The following is a 16326-nucleotide window of genomic DNA, read 5'->3' as shown; positions in this document are numbered from 1 at the left end:
CCACTCTCTGCAGAGCTCTGCGGTTGTAAGCGGTGACGTTGCCGTACCAGGTTGTGATGGATCCAGTGAGGATGCTCTCGATGGCACAGCGGTAGAAGGTCCTGAGTATGCGGGGGCTCATGCCAAATCTCTTTATTCTCCTGAGAAAGAAGAGTCGCTGCTGCGCCTTCTTCACTGTTTTGTCAGTATGAACTGACCATGTGAGATCCTCTGCTATGTGAACACCCAGGAAACGGAAGCTGCTCACTCTCTCCACAGCAGCGCCGTTGATGATGATGGGGAAATGCACCTCTACACCTCCGGAAGTCCACTATCAACTTTTGGTCTTTCCGACATTGAGGGAGAGATGATTCTCCTGGCACCAAAGTGTCAGGGCACTGACCTCCTCCCTGTATGTCGTCTCATCACCTGTTGGTGATAAGACCCACCACTGTTGTGTTGTCCGCAAACTTCACAACGATGTTGGAGCTGCTAGTGGCCGTGCAGTCGTATGTGTAGAGTGAGTGGTCATAAAGGGATAAAAAATGGTCAAAAACAATGCTCAGGTAGGCCGTGGCATTTAAACGATGCCCAATTGGCACTAAGGGGCCTAAAGTGTGCCAAAAAAACATCTTCCACACCATTACACCACCACCAGCAGCCTGCACCATGGTAAAAATACATGATGGATCCATGTTCTCATTCTGTTTACGCCAAATTCTGACTCTACCATTTGAATGTCTCAACAGAAATCGAGACTCATCAGACCAGGCAACATTTTTCCATTCTTCAACTGTCCAATTTTGGTGAGCTCGTGCAAATTGTAGCCTCTTTTTCCTATTTGTAGTGGAGATGAGTGGTACCCGGTGGGGTCTTCTGCTGTTGTAGCCCATCCACCTCAAGGTTGTGCGTGTTGTGGCTTCACAAATGCATTTTCGCCCACAGGACTGCCGCATACTGGATGTTTTTTCCTTTTCACAACATTCTTTGTAAACCCTAGAAATATTTGTGCGTGAAAATCCCAGTAACTGAGCAGATTGTGAAATAGTCAGACCGGCCCGTCTGGCACCAACAACCATGCCACGCTCAAAATTGCTTAAATCACCTTCCTTACCCATTCTGACATTCATTTTGGAGTTCAGGAGATTGTCTTGACCAGGACCACACCCCTAAATGCATTGAAGCAACTGCCATGTGATTGGTTGATTAGATAATTGCATTAATGAGAAATTGAACAGGTGTCCCTAATAATACTTTAGGTGAGTATATATATATATATATAATAAAATGTTGACATCAAATGGAGTAGGGTGTGAGATACTTTTAAATGAGTTACATAAATATCTGAAATCTGTGGTATTGTACAGTATATTGCACAGTGGTATTGTACACCATATTGCACAAATATTTATTGACAGTTAGAATGTTGTTTGACTGTTCATGAGGTAGATTGCCTGGGGAAAAAAACTGTTTTTGTGCCTGACTGTCCTGGTGCTCTATAGCGTCGACCTGATGGCAGAGGTTTAAATAGAAGGTGGCTTGGGTGTGAGGGGACCAAAGTGATATTCCAAGCACTTTTCCTCACTCTGTATGTATACAGTTCATGCAGCGTGGGCAGGTGAGTGCCAATAATTCTTTCAGCTCTTTAGTGACTCAGTTCTTCAAAATAAACAGATCTTCTTTTGAGCCATTTGGTTCATTTTGTTCTGTTGATCAAAAATAAAATAAAATGTTACATTTTCCATAAACAGACCCCCAACTCTCATATCTTCTGGTCCGAGTCGTTCGTTCTTTTGAATCTGTTGCACTGCATAGTGTCTATGGGAGTCACATGACAGAAGAACAGCCGGTAGTATCGTTCCCTCTCTTTAGTAGTCGTTCCTGTCTTTTGACAATTGGCCCATACTGAAAATCACTTTGGGGCAGTGTGTGTGTGTGTGTGTGTGTGTGTGTGTGTGTGTGTGTGTGTGTGACATTGTGTTCTACGTGGTACACATGTATTGAAACTAAGTGCAAAAGCACCACAGAACTATATGAAGTAACACTGTGGGCTAACTGTAATGAACATGTACAGAGTGGATTATTTACTCTAGTCTGTTTAATTGAACACATTTAATTACATGTGCCGTGTTAAACAAACACCCAGAGCAACTTACAGATTATTTATTTGTTTGTCTGAAGATGAAACTGATGAAAGTGTTAATGCTGGTTGTGATATAAAGGTATCAGAACACACAGTGTATCTCTGTTATGGTGGCAAAAGGAGAAACTACTCAATATTAGGCAGGTGGTCATAATGTTATGGCTGATCAGTGTATTATTATCTGTACTGGATATAATGTGTGTTACTCAACTCTAACTGTTTAACTGTTCAGGTAGTGATTACACTTTACCACCACTAGGGGTCTCTGTTCAGGAGCATTTAAAAATAATACAAACATTCTTAATTATGAGAATAAATCACATTCTGTACATAGAAACAGATGACTGAAAGGTTTAAAACTAATAATTTGGTATTTTACAGACACCTAGTTTGTAAAATGCTCATGACTTTTGTATTTTATTTAACATTCTTTAGATATGTGAAAAAAAATATTTCAAGATTATAATAATGACAATTTAATTAATATATAAATCAGTGAATGACGAGCCCATATTTCCATGCAGTAGTTACAGTGAATAGAGCTGGGATTAATGAATTCATCATCAGGGTTTTATTTGTAGCTGATAAAATGTTAGTTATTGTAATTAATTAATATTTCTGTAAATGTTTAAAATGTGTTCCTAATATTTATAGAATTCAGTCTGATTGTTATGTATGAAATAAAAAAACCTCTGACTGTTAGAAAGTGCTGAAACTGGAGACTCATTACATTAATAAAATCTCCTCACATAGTCATGTATAAAAAAGTCACTTTTGTTATTACTTGTTATAATCTAAGTTTATGTTTTATTTGCATTTAGAAACTTTATAGAAGAATGACTTTATAGAAGTATTAAACCACTATTATTTGTTGAAATGTTTTATTGCCGTATGTATAAATCTGTAGTTTTATAGCAGTGTTTTGATCTGAACAGTTTATGAAATATCTGATCAGTGGACGACAGTTTACTTTTAATTTCCTGACATTTCTATATTAATATCTAACGAAGTGCTGTATTTAGATTTGGTAAGTAAATGTCAATGTCATGTCAGTGTTAACACAGGGAAAGATTACTTGTGTTTTGGACACACACACACACACACACACACACATATACAGTGGAACCTCGGATTGCAAGTAACGCGGTTTCCGTGTGTTTCCACAAGATGAGCAAAGATTTTTAAGAAATTTTGACTTTATTCTTTTTAAAAAACAAAAAGTCTTGGTTTGCGAGTACGGAGTATTATGTATCACACTTCTTGTTTTGACGCCGAGTATCACGTTATCACAACTGGGCGCTTTTTTCTCTCTCTTGCGCTGTGGAATTGTGGGTAATTGTCTCCCCTGCTGGGTCTTAGTGTGCGTATCTTACTGATATAATCAACATCTGTGCACATGTGTACTGTTTCCCATAACTTTGTGACCATGTGTGTGCGTGTAAAACATATTTTATTTTGTGTTTGTATACGTGTGTGTACAGCGCAGGTGTAAAGCAAAAGAAAGTCTCATTAGAGAGGTTAAAAACTATTTTTCTCTCTGTGTCTCAGCCTGCACTTTGTGTCTATGTGCGCACGCATCATTGGACACTGTGCCCATTTACCTCCTTTTGCCTTGACACACACACACACACACACACACTGCTCTGTCGTGATTCTTTTTAAAGGTAAAGTGCAGGTTAATTTGTTTTATTTTTACCTGACATTAAATGATTGACAGTAGTGATTGTTAATATGCGCTCACTCGTGTGTTATTAGAGAGATTTTATGTTCATTTTCTCGATAAAACAGTGTTTTTGTTCAGGTGTGTGTGTGTGTAAAACTCAAATAAGAGAGCAGGAAGTGTTACTGTATAAGACGAGAAGTAGAAGAGTGAAGTGTCTCATTCCACTGCCCCTCTTACTTTAGCTTCACACACACACACACACACACACACACACACACACACGGCGGCTGTGTAAACAGAAACAATTATCTGTCAGGATTTATTTTTACTCTTTTTTATAGGTAAAGTGAAGGTTAATTAGTTTGCATTTTTCCCATAGGGAAACTTGCTTTGATTTACTAGTGTTTGAAAATATGAAGCCGCTTCCAGAACGAATTATGCTCGTTATCCAAGGTTCCACTGTGTGTGTGTGTGTGTGTGTGTGTGTGTGTGTGTGTATATATATCTATATATATATATATATATATATATATATATATATATATATATATATATATATAAATGTGCTCATTTGCACATTTTGCCAACCCAGAGTTCCAGAAGAGAGAAGTGAAGCTGTAACTAACTCAGTGTTTTATGGGGCTCAGGATAATGACCTCTAATAACCTCTTTCATGTGTCATGTTTCAGGAGCTCTTGGGAATAAATGGAGTGTGACATACAGTCAGGAACATCTCTGTGCTTCAAAAGGATCTACAGTGTTTATGAACGGCTCGTACACACACCCAGCAGATTTTACAGTGACTAAGGCATTTTGGGTAACAAAGACAGTTAGGGGTAAAGAGTCAGCTGATCTGAGTACTGTATCAGGTTACTCAGGCAGAGTGGAGTATTTAGGAGATAAACAGAAACACTTCTCCCTCAGACTGAGTGATGTGAAGAAAACAGATGAACATGAATACTGCATTAAAGTCCTAGGACAGAAACCTAAAGATAAATACCTTTTTTATCCAGGAGTGAGACTCACTGTCACAGGTAATGTAGATCACAATGATTTATGGAAATTAATAATGAATAACAGCGTTACTGTTTACTGTACATAATCACTTAAATAATGCAGTGTTGTGTTACTGATTTTTTTTAAAAGTGCACTAAATCTAAATTTATCTAATACCTTTCATTGTTTTTTTTCTACAAATGTTCTAGAAGAATCACAAGCTGAATTATTATTTATTTGTACTAAATGTACTCGTTCTGAATCTCCTGATCTCTCAGAGCTTAGAGTAGAGATTCCTGAGAAGGTGGTGGAGGGAAACAAAACAGTTATAGTGTGTAACACCACCTGCAGTAATAAAATCACCTTATTTTATACATATATCACTCAGGCCATAATATCGCTATAGACACTGGAGGATCATGAAGAGTAGTTTTTTCTCTCTAACGTGTTCTTAGAAAAATAAATTGAACAATAGGTGATCAGGGTTAAAAAAGGCTAGCTTTCAGATACGAAATGTTTGTTAACACTGAAAAAAACCCCAGAAAGAATAGAATAACTAGACAGATAAACACTTTAAGAGAGCAGAGTGTAAAAGTTCATGCCTTACTGGCCTCAGTACAGTTTTCCTGATGTAATGTGTCTCTCTGTGTTTAAGATCTTCAGGTGATCGCTCCTGCAGAAGTGACAGAGGGACAATCAGCCGTTCTGATCTGTAAAACCACCTGCAGTCTGACTGATCCAACATTCATCTGGTACAAAAACAGCCGTGATTTAACCACAAACACCATCAAGAGCAATAAAGTCCACCTGCAGAATGTCAGCAGTGAGGATGCAGGCAGTTATAGCTGTGCTGTAAGAGGATATGAACATCTCCCCTCTCCTGCTCACACACTCAGAGTCAGATGTGAGATTTATTTACCGTCTTCTTATATATTGTACAGGAATAAATGTTAAATTGTAGGTGTAATTAAAGAGAGTAAAAACAACATTAACTATAAACAAACACATACAGACCTAACATGAAGGAGTTCCAGAATTATTACTGTATAAACATATTCTCAAAATCATAAAGTTTAATGGCAAAGAAGTGTGTTTTATAAAAGAGATGAATAAATAAATAAATAAATAAATAATGACACATAGTTCTTATGGCTATTAATTTCTTTCTTTAAACTTACTATGGAACTTTCTAGATTCTCCAAAGAATGTCTCAGTGTCCATCAGTCCCTCTGGTGAGATAGTGGAGGACAGTTCAGAGACTCTGACCTGCAGCAGTGATGCTAACCCACCTGTGGAGATCTACACCTGGTTTAAGGAGAAGACATCAATAGGAAAAGGAAAGACCTACACCATCTCCAACATCAGCTCTGAGGACAGTGGAGAGTACAAGTGCAAGTGCAGTAATGAAGTCGGACATCAGAACTCCAGCAGTGTAACTCTGAATGTTCTGTGTAAGTTAGTGATGAATATTTTAAAGCCAATAACAGATAAAAGTTAATAGATTTTCTCTTAAAGTGCAACATTTTTGTCCTCTTTAGATCGCCCAAAGAATGTCTCAGTGTCTATCAGTCCCTCTGGTGAGATAGTGGAGGACAGTTCAGTGACTCTGACCTGCAGCAGTGATGCTAACCCACCTTTGGAGATCTACACCTGGTTTAAGGTGAATGAATTCTCATCTGTAGGATCTGGACAGAGTTACAGAGCTCTACAGAGTGGACAGTACTACTGCGAGACTCAGAATAAACACGGCTCTGAGAGATCAGCTGCAGTGTCTGTCACTTTACATGGTGAGAGCGATGATGATTTAGTCCTGGATGATCACTGCTCTGTTAGATATCACCCAGAGTGGAGGAACTTCTAAATAATATCTGTCTGTGTGTGTGTGTGTGTGTGTGTGCGTGTGTGTGTGTGTGTGTGTGTGCTAGGAAGTGGTTCTGTGATTTCTCATGTAGCTGTTGGAGTTGGATGTTTTGGTCTTGGAGCTCTTCTCTCTTCTCTCTTCAGGCTGAGGTGAGAATATTTCAGCAGTTTGACTTTTCAGTTTTGGGAGATATTTGTGTTGGTTATATCAGTGTAGATTCATTTCATTTAGCAAAAGTCTGTACCTAAATATTTCATAGTTTTTGCACCAAAGATAAATAAAGCTTCACTTTATGGTATGATTTTAGGGTAATTTAAATATGCACTTTATCACTTACATGTTAGTTGAGTTTTAATGAAAGGAAAAAATAAACTAAACATTACAGGGAAATGTTTGCATGGCTGAAAAGTATTTAATTTATCATGATGATGATGATGATGATGATGATTCTTATTCTTTTTTTTAAATAATAATAATAATAATAATAATAATAATAATAATCATCATCATCAAAATAATAATCATAATAAATGTGCACACCAATTCCAAAATAAATAAATGCACAAGACAAAAATGGCAAAAAAAAAAAAAAAAATCAAAACATAAAATGTTTTTATTCATTTAACAAATTACTTATTTTTCTAAAATTATTCATTCTGTTTAGATTTTGTCTGTTTTTGTCCTACAGTATCTATTAATTAATTTACTTATCTACGTATTTAATAATTTAACTATTATTTATTTATTTATTTTCAAATACATTTATTTATGCATTAATTAATTCCACATTAATTCCACATTCATTCAACACACCATGACATCTAGTTGAACAATCACGTGTGGCTTAAAAAGAAGGAAGAAGAGAAAAAAAAAAAAAAGTGTCTCTCAGACAGGAGCCGACTCTGGTTGTTCCATTCAACGAGCAGATCTAAGAGCAGTATCGTTCACCACAGACACATCACTAATTCAAATGTAATGTTTTGTTATAGATGATCTTGTGTGTCAGAGAGTAATAATATGACAAAATTAATAAACATTTTCAACTGTTCTTTATCACATTTGTCTCTTCATTTTTGCTGATAAATTCATCACTAATTACTCTGAAGATGCTTACGATGGATAAATATTTGACTTTGTGTGAGCAGATGGAAGAGACTATCAGGTAAGTTATTACAGAAATGTCCATCAGGTGTGTGTTTTGTTTATAATAAACTCTTACAGTAAAGATCTTCTGCAGAACCTGCTCATGTTCTCCACCCCTCCTCTCTGCAGAACGCTAGGCTGAGTGATAAAGACGACACGTACGCAGCTCTCGACCCCACAGCCCGGACATCTGATGATGTGTATTACACACTTGGAGTGAGTGTTTACACAAGAATATGCTTTTTTGTAAAAATTGGATAATTATAATCTAACTGAATTATAATTATATTGTAAATATATATTCTATTAAAATTCGTTTTTATTAGGCATCTCGGAATCACTCAAAGGAATCACGCTCAAAGTTAATCAGGACTGAAAATATTCCTACCTTAGAGTGGAATATAAAAGTTCTTTATGACGTTTCTTACTCTTACTTTCAGCGAGGAGTAGGACTGCACTGAGGAAAACGTGTGACATCACTTTTTACGACACTGATAGCCGTACAGTAAGCTGCATGTTATAGTGGGTGTTGTAGTTTTTAGAGGTTTTTGTAGTTTAAACAGTGGAAAAGCAAAATGGAGAAATCAGAAGCAGTTGTGTGGAAGCTTCATACACACAGACAAAACTTATAGATGTGTGACTCGGTGTATGACATCATCCTAATCACACTGCTCCAATCACAACTGTTTAAAGCCCCTATAATAGAGCTGTAATAATCTGATCAACATGATTTAGAACAGAAAGTGAGACTGGAGAGAGGATGAGAGCATTTATTGTGGAGGAGGAAGTAACATGTAAAGAAATAATTAAAGAAAAGTCTGCCCTACTCTTACCTCTAAACATAATAAGTGAGTGGAGGTAGCTTGTGAAAGCATCAGTGCCACCTGTCAGTTTGCTGCCTGAGGAGTGTTAAACACTGGGATACGCCGTGTTAATGAAGTGATTAAGTGTTGCATTTAACAGAGATCTTAAAAAACAGTTGTGTGAGCTCAAATAATTTAATATAAATTATACAGTGTAAAAATAAATATAATTATTTTAGTGTGTGCCCCCAATGGACGATGACCACGACATGAATGCAGTTTGTTATTTTTGTTGATTTCACGTGTTGGAGAAATGTATGATGAGTTTGATTTTATATTTCCGACACTGTCGACTGTGTTGTTATTTCAAAGCTGCATCTTTACTGTTAATAAGACAAAATATAATGTATCAGTCAGCTGATACATCATACACTGTAAAGAAATAAAAAATAAAAAACAGGCTCCTCAACATAAAAAAACGTTTATTAACAAGTTGCACAGCTTTTTTAGGTTTACTCAATTTTTATAAAAATTTGCTGGCCAAACTAAATATTTCACATTGATGTTTAGTTGACGCATTGTGTATCCAGTTCAAAATCTTAAGTTGTCTCAACTTGTAATTCAAATATTTAAGTCAGATCAAGTTGTATTGGTTGTGGGCTCAATTAATTATATTATCAACTATGGTTGCCTTAGCTCAACTTTTCATCTACTCAAAAAGATAAGTTGTCTCCCATTGATGTAGTTTGTTAAAGTGATTGTTTTTTCTATAAAAAACAGGTTGGCCTAACGCTACTCTGTCAATTAAAACACATAAACATTACTTTAAAAAACTTTATTGCTTTGTTACGTCCTCTGACTTATTTATTTTATGTTGTGTAAACATGAACTGTCATGCTACAGTATTTTGGTTTCTTTCTCTCCTTTTTTTTCTCTCGGCTTCTTCTTCTTCTTCGTCTTTTTTTTATTGGCGGGTGGCAACCGGCATTTAAGGTGCATTTCCGCCACCTACTGTGCTGGAGTGTGGGCCAGAAAAAAAAAAAAAAACTTTACTTTATCTTCCTTCTATCTTTATAATAATTGATTGATTAAATCCTTTTCATTAAACATAAACAAAGCTCCAATTATCTGCTCTCCAATTTTAAAGAGATTTTTAAGGTTCAACATGTTTTCCCCAAACTTCTTTAATTGCTCTTTTATTTTTTTCCTTTGATTTTCATATTTGACACATTCACTAATCACATGTTCTGCTAATTCCTCTCTCCTTCCACAATCACACATACCTGAAGGGTGCTTTTTCAATAAGTACATAGTTTTATTTAATCTTGTATGTCCTAATCTCCAGATGATCTCGAGATGATGCTACTTTCTCTAGTACATCGACCTGTAGGTTTAATTTTCCCTACTTCTTGCATAATATTGTATAGATGTCGCCCTTTCTTCCCTTCCTCGCATTGTCTCTGCCATGTCTTCATAATATTATTCTTTATTTTTGCTTTAACTTCAGCTTTACTTACTGCCACTTCCATACTTCTATTAAGTTTCAAAGCTTGCTTAGCCAACATATCTGCTGTTTCATTTCCATCGATCCCCCTATGAGCCGGAATCCACAAGAATCTGGCCGCTGCATTGCTATGTTGCAGTCTGTATACAGTTTCATATATTTCATAAACAATATCTGGTTCGTTATTGAACGATAAAGACTGAAGACTTGTTAATTTTGTTTTTCTCTGCCCACTGTAATACCCTTAATATGGCTAACATTTCCACAGTAAATACTGTCAGATGATCAGAGGTTCTTTCCTTAACATTTATCTTTAGTTCTGGAATAGTGAATGCCAAACCAGTAAAACCACTCTTAGGATCTTTTGATCCATCCGTATAAGCAGCTATAAAGGAATTATGCATAGACCTTATTCTGTCTTCCACTTTTTTAGTGGAAGTTAGCCACACTAAGTACTACTTCTTGAAATTTTTTATCAATTTCATCAATATCCTGGCTTAGGTTAATTTCACTACTTGCCACCTCACATACATATTCAAATTCACCCCACTTAGCCTTATTAAATATCCATTTTTCCTCTTTTTCTTCTTCCCTCTCAACTTTCCTTACATATAAGTTACATAAAACAGGAAAATGATCACTGCCCATAGTAGACTCCTTCCATACCTTCCACTCACAGATACCTGCCACCTCTTTTGATACCAGTGTTAGATCAAGTGCTGAGCTTTTACCTGTGTGCACGTCTATTCTTGTGCTTCTACCATCGTTAATGCATACCAGATCAAACTTGTCCATAAACTGTTCAATTATTCGACCATTTACATCTGTTTTTCCCCCACCCCATAATGAACTATGTGCATTAAAATCTCCACATACAACAATGTGGTCCCCAGCTAGTTCAACAATCTGCTTTAATTTATCCCTATCTAATCTTCTACATGGGTTATAATAATTTACCACTGAAAACTTCTCTTGCTTAGTCCATATTTTAGTTATAATATACTCTTCCTCCCTTCCTTTTGATATAGCTTGGAATGGAATATTCTTTTTGATAAATGTAGCACAGCCACCCCCTACACCTTCTTCCCTATCACTCCTTACACTAACATAATTACTTATACTAAAATCTCATTTCTGTGATAGCCATGTTTCTTGTATGCAGATTATGTCAGGTGTAGTTGGTAGCAAACTAATAAAATATTTAAATTCCTGCCCATTTGCTACCAGACTTCTTGCATTCCATAGAAGAATGAGAACCATAATATCATCCAACAAATGAGGCTTCCTGACTGGCCTGGGCACTCAATTCATTTTTCACCTCTTCCCAGGTCAAATCATTCAGGTTAAGATGGTTCACTGCTGCCTTTACTATTATTTGTATCCTTTCCGTTTTGACTTTGTCTCAGTTGTAGCATTGATGACACCTGCTATAAAAACAATTAATTTCTTTAGATCAATCATAACTTTACCCTCTCTTAGCTGCTCTTGTTGACTATTATTCGGCTTCTCACTTGTTTCATTTGCTACTCTTTCCTCTCTGTGATTTACCAGTCTAACGGCCTCTGCATATGATATTTTATTTTGCACTCTAACCTGCTCAACCTGTCTTGTCCTGTATGCCACGCTGTGTTCCCTTTTAAAGGCTACACTCGATGCTGCGTGAAAACGCTATGGAAATATCTTTTCGTGTTGCCGGTTGTGAAGCATGTGTGTACCAAACACACCAAATTTTGGCTTATATAACCTCGGTCAGGTGACGTCATCTGATTAGATGCACCTGCAGGTTATAAATAGGAGTGAGCCGGCAACATTCCTCAGATCTTTTTCTTCACCGCATTGTGCGCGTGTGTGTCAGCAAGCATAACAAAAATACAAAATAAGCAGAATTAAATCTCATAAAACTCACCAGATAGTATGGAGGAGTTTAGAACTAGATGTCCCCCTCCTTGTGAAAATTTCCTTTTGGAGGGCGATATGCACACATTCTGCTTCGAATGTTTGAGTGAAAAGCACGCTCTTGAAGGGCTTAATGGAGAGTGTGAGCACTGTGATCTTCTCCCCATGAAGCTGCTTCGCGCGTCTCACGTTCTTTAGGGAACTTATGCACTTATGGGGATCACAAGCAGATCTGGCCGAGGAGCGAGAGACGGAGTCCCTCCTTTCTCTCGCCCTCTACCCCGATCCCGATGTCTCTCCTTCCACTTCACGAGTGCACTCCGGTGCTTCTCGCGGGTGTGTTTAAGAGACTCGTTCTCCTGCTTTTGTGGAAATGGAAGTTGCTTCCTCAGAACGCTCCTCAAAAGATAAGAGAGAATATGAGAAATTGCTCGAAGTTATATTGCGTGCAGTCGAACGACTGCATATTGACTGGCCACAGGAGCAGGCTCACCCAAAACAATCTAAATTGGATGACAGATTTCTGTCGGGTGGCCAGGAGATGGAGCCAAAACACCGCTCTCTCCCATTTTTTGATGAGCTCCACAACGAGTTATCTCGTTCTTGGAGAAATCCTTTTTCTTCCCGTATTTTTGTACCATCGACTTCGTTTTATTCGAACACCGTTGATTCAAAAGCACGAGGTTATGTGGTGATGCCCCAGATAGAAGAGACGCTTGCGGGCTATTTCTCTCCTGGAACATCATCCTCATTAAAGAAACCAACACTTCCCTCCAAGCCGTGTAGAACTTCTTCTACCCTGGTAGGGAAAGCGTTCCAAGCAGCAGGTCAGGCCGGCGCTTTCTTGCACACCATGGCGGTTTTGCAGGCGTATCAGGCTGATCTGCTGAAAAATTTGAGCACGAGCGGCACACTGAATCATGACGCATTCAATGAATTACGCCGCGCTACTGATTTATCCCTGCGTGCGACTAAACAGACAGCCCGTGCAATCGGCCGTTCCATGGTCTCCTTGGTGACCGCTGAAAGGCACCTGTGGTTAAACCTGACAGGCATCAAGGACAAGGATCGAAGATTCCTCCTTAATGCCCCTGTCTCACCTTCCGGCCTATTTGGCGACGCTGTGAATTCCGTCGCCACTAGGTTCCGAGAAGCTAAACTGTATGAACAGGCTTTTGGGAAATTTCTCCCAACGCCGTGCTCAAGAGTCGAGGCCCTCGGCAACCCAGCCTCGACCAGATCTGAATCTCACCAGGTGAGAGGCACAGAAAGAGAGCGTTAGCAGCCGGGCCCCCCCCCCCCGTAAGGACTGGGGTACGGCTCGTCGCCCCTCACAGGCTGCCTCCAAAAGATCAGATCGCCGCACTGTCTTCTTTTCAAAGACTAAGTCCTGAAAGCCTACGTGCCCAGGACTGTGGGGGTGATCTCCCCCGGGGAACGGCACTCAACGTTCAGTTTCCGCCGCCTCTGGTGTTTCGGACCCCACCGACCTCCAGAGATATGTTAGTGCCTCGGTTTTATCCTGCTATATTCCAGGATGCCGAACCACTAACACCCCCCCACGCGCTAAAACTTGTACCCCTTTCGGAGAAACTGGCAGCGTGGAAGCTACTGCCAGGCATATCTCCCTGGGTGCTAAAGACTGTAGAGAAAGGCTACAGGATTCAGTTTGCTCATCACCCTCCGCGTTTCAACGGCGTGGTCTACACTTCCGTGATACCGGAGAGAGCGCATCTGCTAAACTCCGAACTCCAGGCGTTGCTGGAGAAGGGAGCCATAGAACAGGTTCCTCCTCCAGACAGGGAGTCAGGCTACTACAGTCGCTACTTTCTGGTTCCCAAGAAAGGCGGGGGGCTGCGTCCGATTTTGGATCTTCGCGGGTTGAACCGCTATCTCAAAAAGTACAGATTCAAGATGTTAACCATCAATATGATTGTCTCGCAAATCCAACCAGAAGATTGATTTGTGACGATAGATTTAAAGGACGCATACTTCTACATAAAAGTTTTGCCACAACACAGGAAGTTCCTGAGGTTCGCTTTCGGGGGAGAAGCTTACCAGTATCAGGTCCTTCCATTCGGTCTAGCTCTGTCACCCCGCACATATACAAAATGTATGGATGCTGTCCTGGCTCCCTTGCGACTCCAGGGCATCCGTATTCTCAATTACATAGACGACTGGCTAATCCTGGCCCAGTCTCAGCAGCTAGCACTCCGACATCGCGATGTCGTCCTAGCTCATCTCCATTTGCTGGGATTGAGACTCAACGCTACCAAAAGCGTTCTCGTTCCGGCTCAGAGGACAACATACTTGGGTGTCAGATGGGATTCGATCACTATGCGGGCACAATTGTCTCCCGCTCGTGTCGAATCCATCCTCAGCGCCCTCAAGGAAATCAGACTAGACCAGGAAGTGACTATTTATCACTTTCAAAAATGTTTAGGCCTCATGGCAGCTGCATCCACGGTGATACCTTTGGGCCTTCTGCACATGAGAGCTTTTCAGTTGTGGCTAAGAGCCAGGGGATTTCATACAAGGGCCAATCCTCGAAGGCGAATAAGGGTTTTGCTCAAAGGACGTCGTACCCTTTCTATGTGGTTCAGACCTCAGTTTCTCACCTTGGGTCCCACTCTAGGTCCGTCTTGTAGTCGCAAAATGCTAGCGACAGACGCTTCCCTTACCGGCTGGGGTGCGGTCTTGGATGGCCGTCCAGCTCAAGGGCGCTGGAGAGGTCATCTTCTCGCATGGCACATCAATTGCCTCGAAATGATGGCTCTATTTTTGGCCCTACAGCACTTCCTCCAGCAGCTGAGAGGCTACCATGTTCTAGTGCGGGTGGACAATACATCGGTAGTCTCCTACATAAATTGCCAGGGCGGACTGCACTCGCGCCGCTAGAACGAGCTAGCGCATCAGGTTCTGCTCTGGGCACAGGACAAGTTCCTGTCCCTCAGGGCGATTTACATTCCAGGGCACATGAATGTGGGAGCAGATTTACTGTCCAGACAAGCTGTGACACATGGGGAATGGGAACTCCACCCCGACATAGTCAGCCAAATCTGGGAAAGATTCTTTACAGCAGAGGTGGACCTCTTTGCCTCCCAAGAGACAGCACAATGTCCTCTTTACTACTCTCTGACTCATCCAGCTCCCCTGGGTCTGGACCCCATACGTGGCCCAATTTACGCCTTTATGCGTTTCTGCCAATATCTCTGCTCCCGGGAGTCCTGGCGAGGGTCCGTCAACACGGTTTGCGCCTCTTACTGATAGCGCCCCGTTGGCCGGCCAGAGTATGGTTCTCTCTCCTCGATGGCTCACCTTGAATGATTCCAGTGAGAAGGGGTTCTTCTGTCTCAGGCGCAGGGGACAATATTTTATCCCCGACCGGAGCTTTGGAACCTTCACGTTTGGCCCCTGAACGGGACCAACTAAGTCAAGCTGGTCTCCCAGCCAGCGTTATTGACACTATTCTAGCCGCTAGAGCTCCCTTCACTAGGAAAGCTTATGCCCTCAAATGGAATGTTTTCGAAAGTTGGTGCATGACGAAGCAGGTAGACTCAGTCCACTGCCAAATTGTTTCAGTGCTAAAGTTCCTGCAAGATAAGTTGTCCTCAGGCTTGTGCCCTAGTACCCTTAGGACGTACGTGGCCGCTATCTCAGCCTGCCACGTTCCAATCGAGGGGATTACTGTGGGAAAACACCCTTTAGTTGCCCGTTTTATTCGTGGAGCTAAACGGTTGAGGCCACGCACTAGAGCCACGACCCCTTCATGGGATTTATCTATCGTGCTTGAAGGTCTAATTGACACTCCTTTCGAACCGCTAGAGTCAGCACCTGACAGGCTTCTGACTCTTAAGATGGTTTTTCTTATGGCCATTACCTTTCTCAAGAGGATTGGGGATCTGCGCGCCTTGTCAGTCTCCCCATTCTGCCTGGACTTTGCCCCTGGGCTAGTCAAGGCCATTCAGCATCCTCACCCGAACTATCTTCCGAAAGTTCCATTTTCAAACATGCACCCTGTTGTTCTTGAAGCCTTCTGTCCTCCGCCTTTACAGCTTCGGAGCAGGAGAAACTTCACCTACTGCTCTTCGGATTTACGTCCACCGCACCTGCCAGTGGAGTAGATCAGAGCAGCTCTTTATTTGCTATGGAGGCCGCAACCGGGGGGCGGCCGCTACTACGCAGACCATGTCACATTGGGTGAGAGATGCTATTGCTCTCTCCTATGAGGCGCGTGGGCTCATTTCGCCTCTAGGAATCAGGGCTCATTCAACCAGGGGGATTGCTTCATCTATTGCACTAGCAAGAGGTATTCCCCTGCAACAAGTGTGTGACGCG

General features: G+C 40.6%; 1 protein-coding gene across 1 annotated transcript in view; it reads left to right on the top strand.

Moving 5' to 3' along the window:
- Window positions 1-16326, top strand: part of LOC128506995 (sialoadhesin-like) — a 444701-nt gene that overhangs the window by 71494 nt on the left and 356881 nt on the right. The window contains exons 8-9 of the mRNA XM_053477610.1: window positions 5975-6232; window positions 6320-6568. Of these exons, the coding sequence (XP_053333585.1) occupies window positions 5975-6232; window positions 6320-6568 (507 nt within the window). The remainder of the gene's footprint in view (window positions 1-5974; window positions 6233-6319; window positions 6569-16326) is intronic.

This window comes from Clarias gariepinus, chromosome 18 (assembly GCF_024256425.1).
Source record: "Clarias gariepinus isolate MV-2021 ecotype Netherlands chromosome 18, CGAR_prim_01v2, whole genome shotgun sequence".
Classification (NCBI taxonomy): domain Eukaryota; kingdom Metazoa; phylum Chordata; class Actinopteri; order Siluriformes; family Clariidae; genus Clarias; species Clarias gariepinus.
The sequence above is the reverse complement of the archived record's forward strand: the minus strand, read 5'-3'. Positions and strand labels throughout refer to the sequence as shown.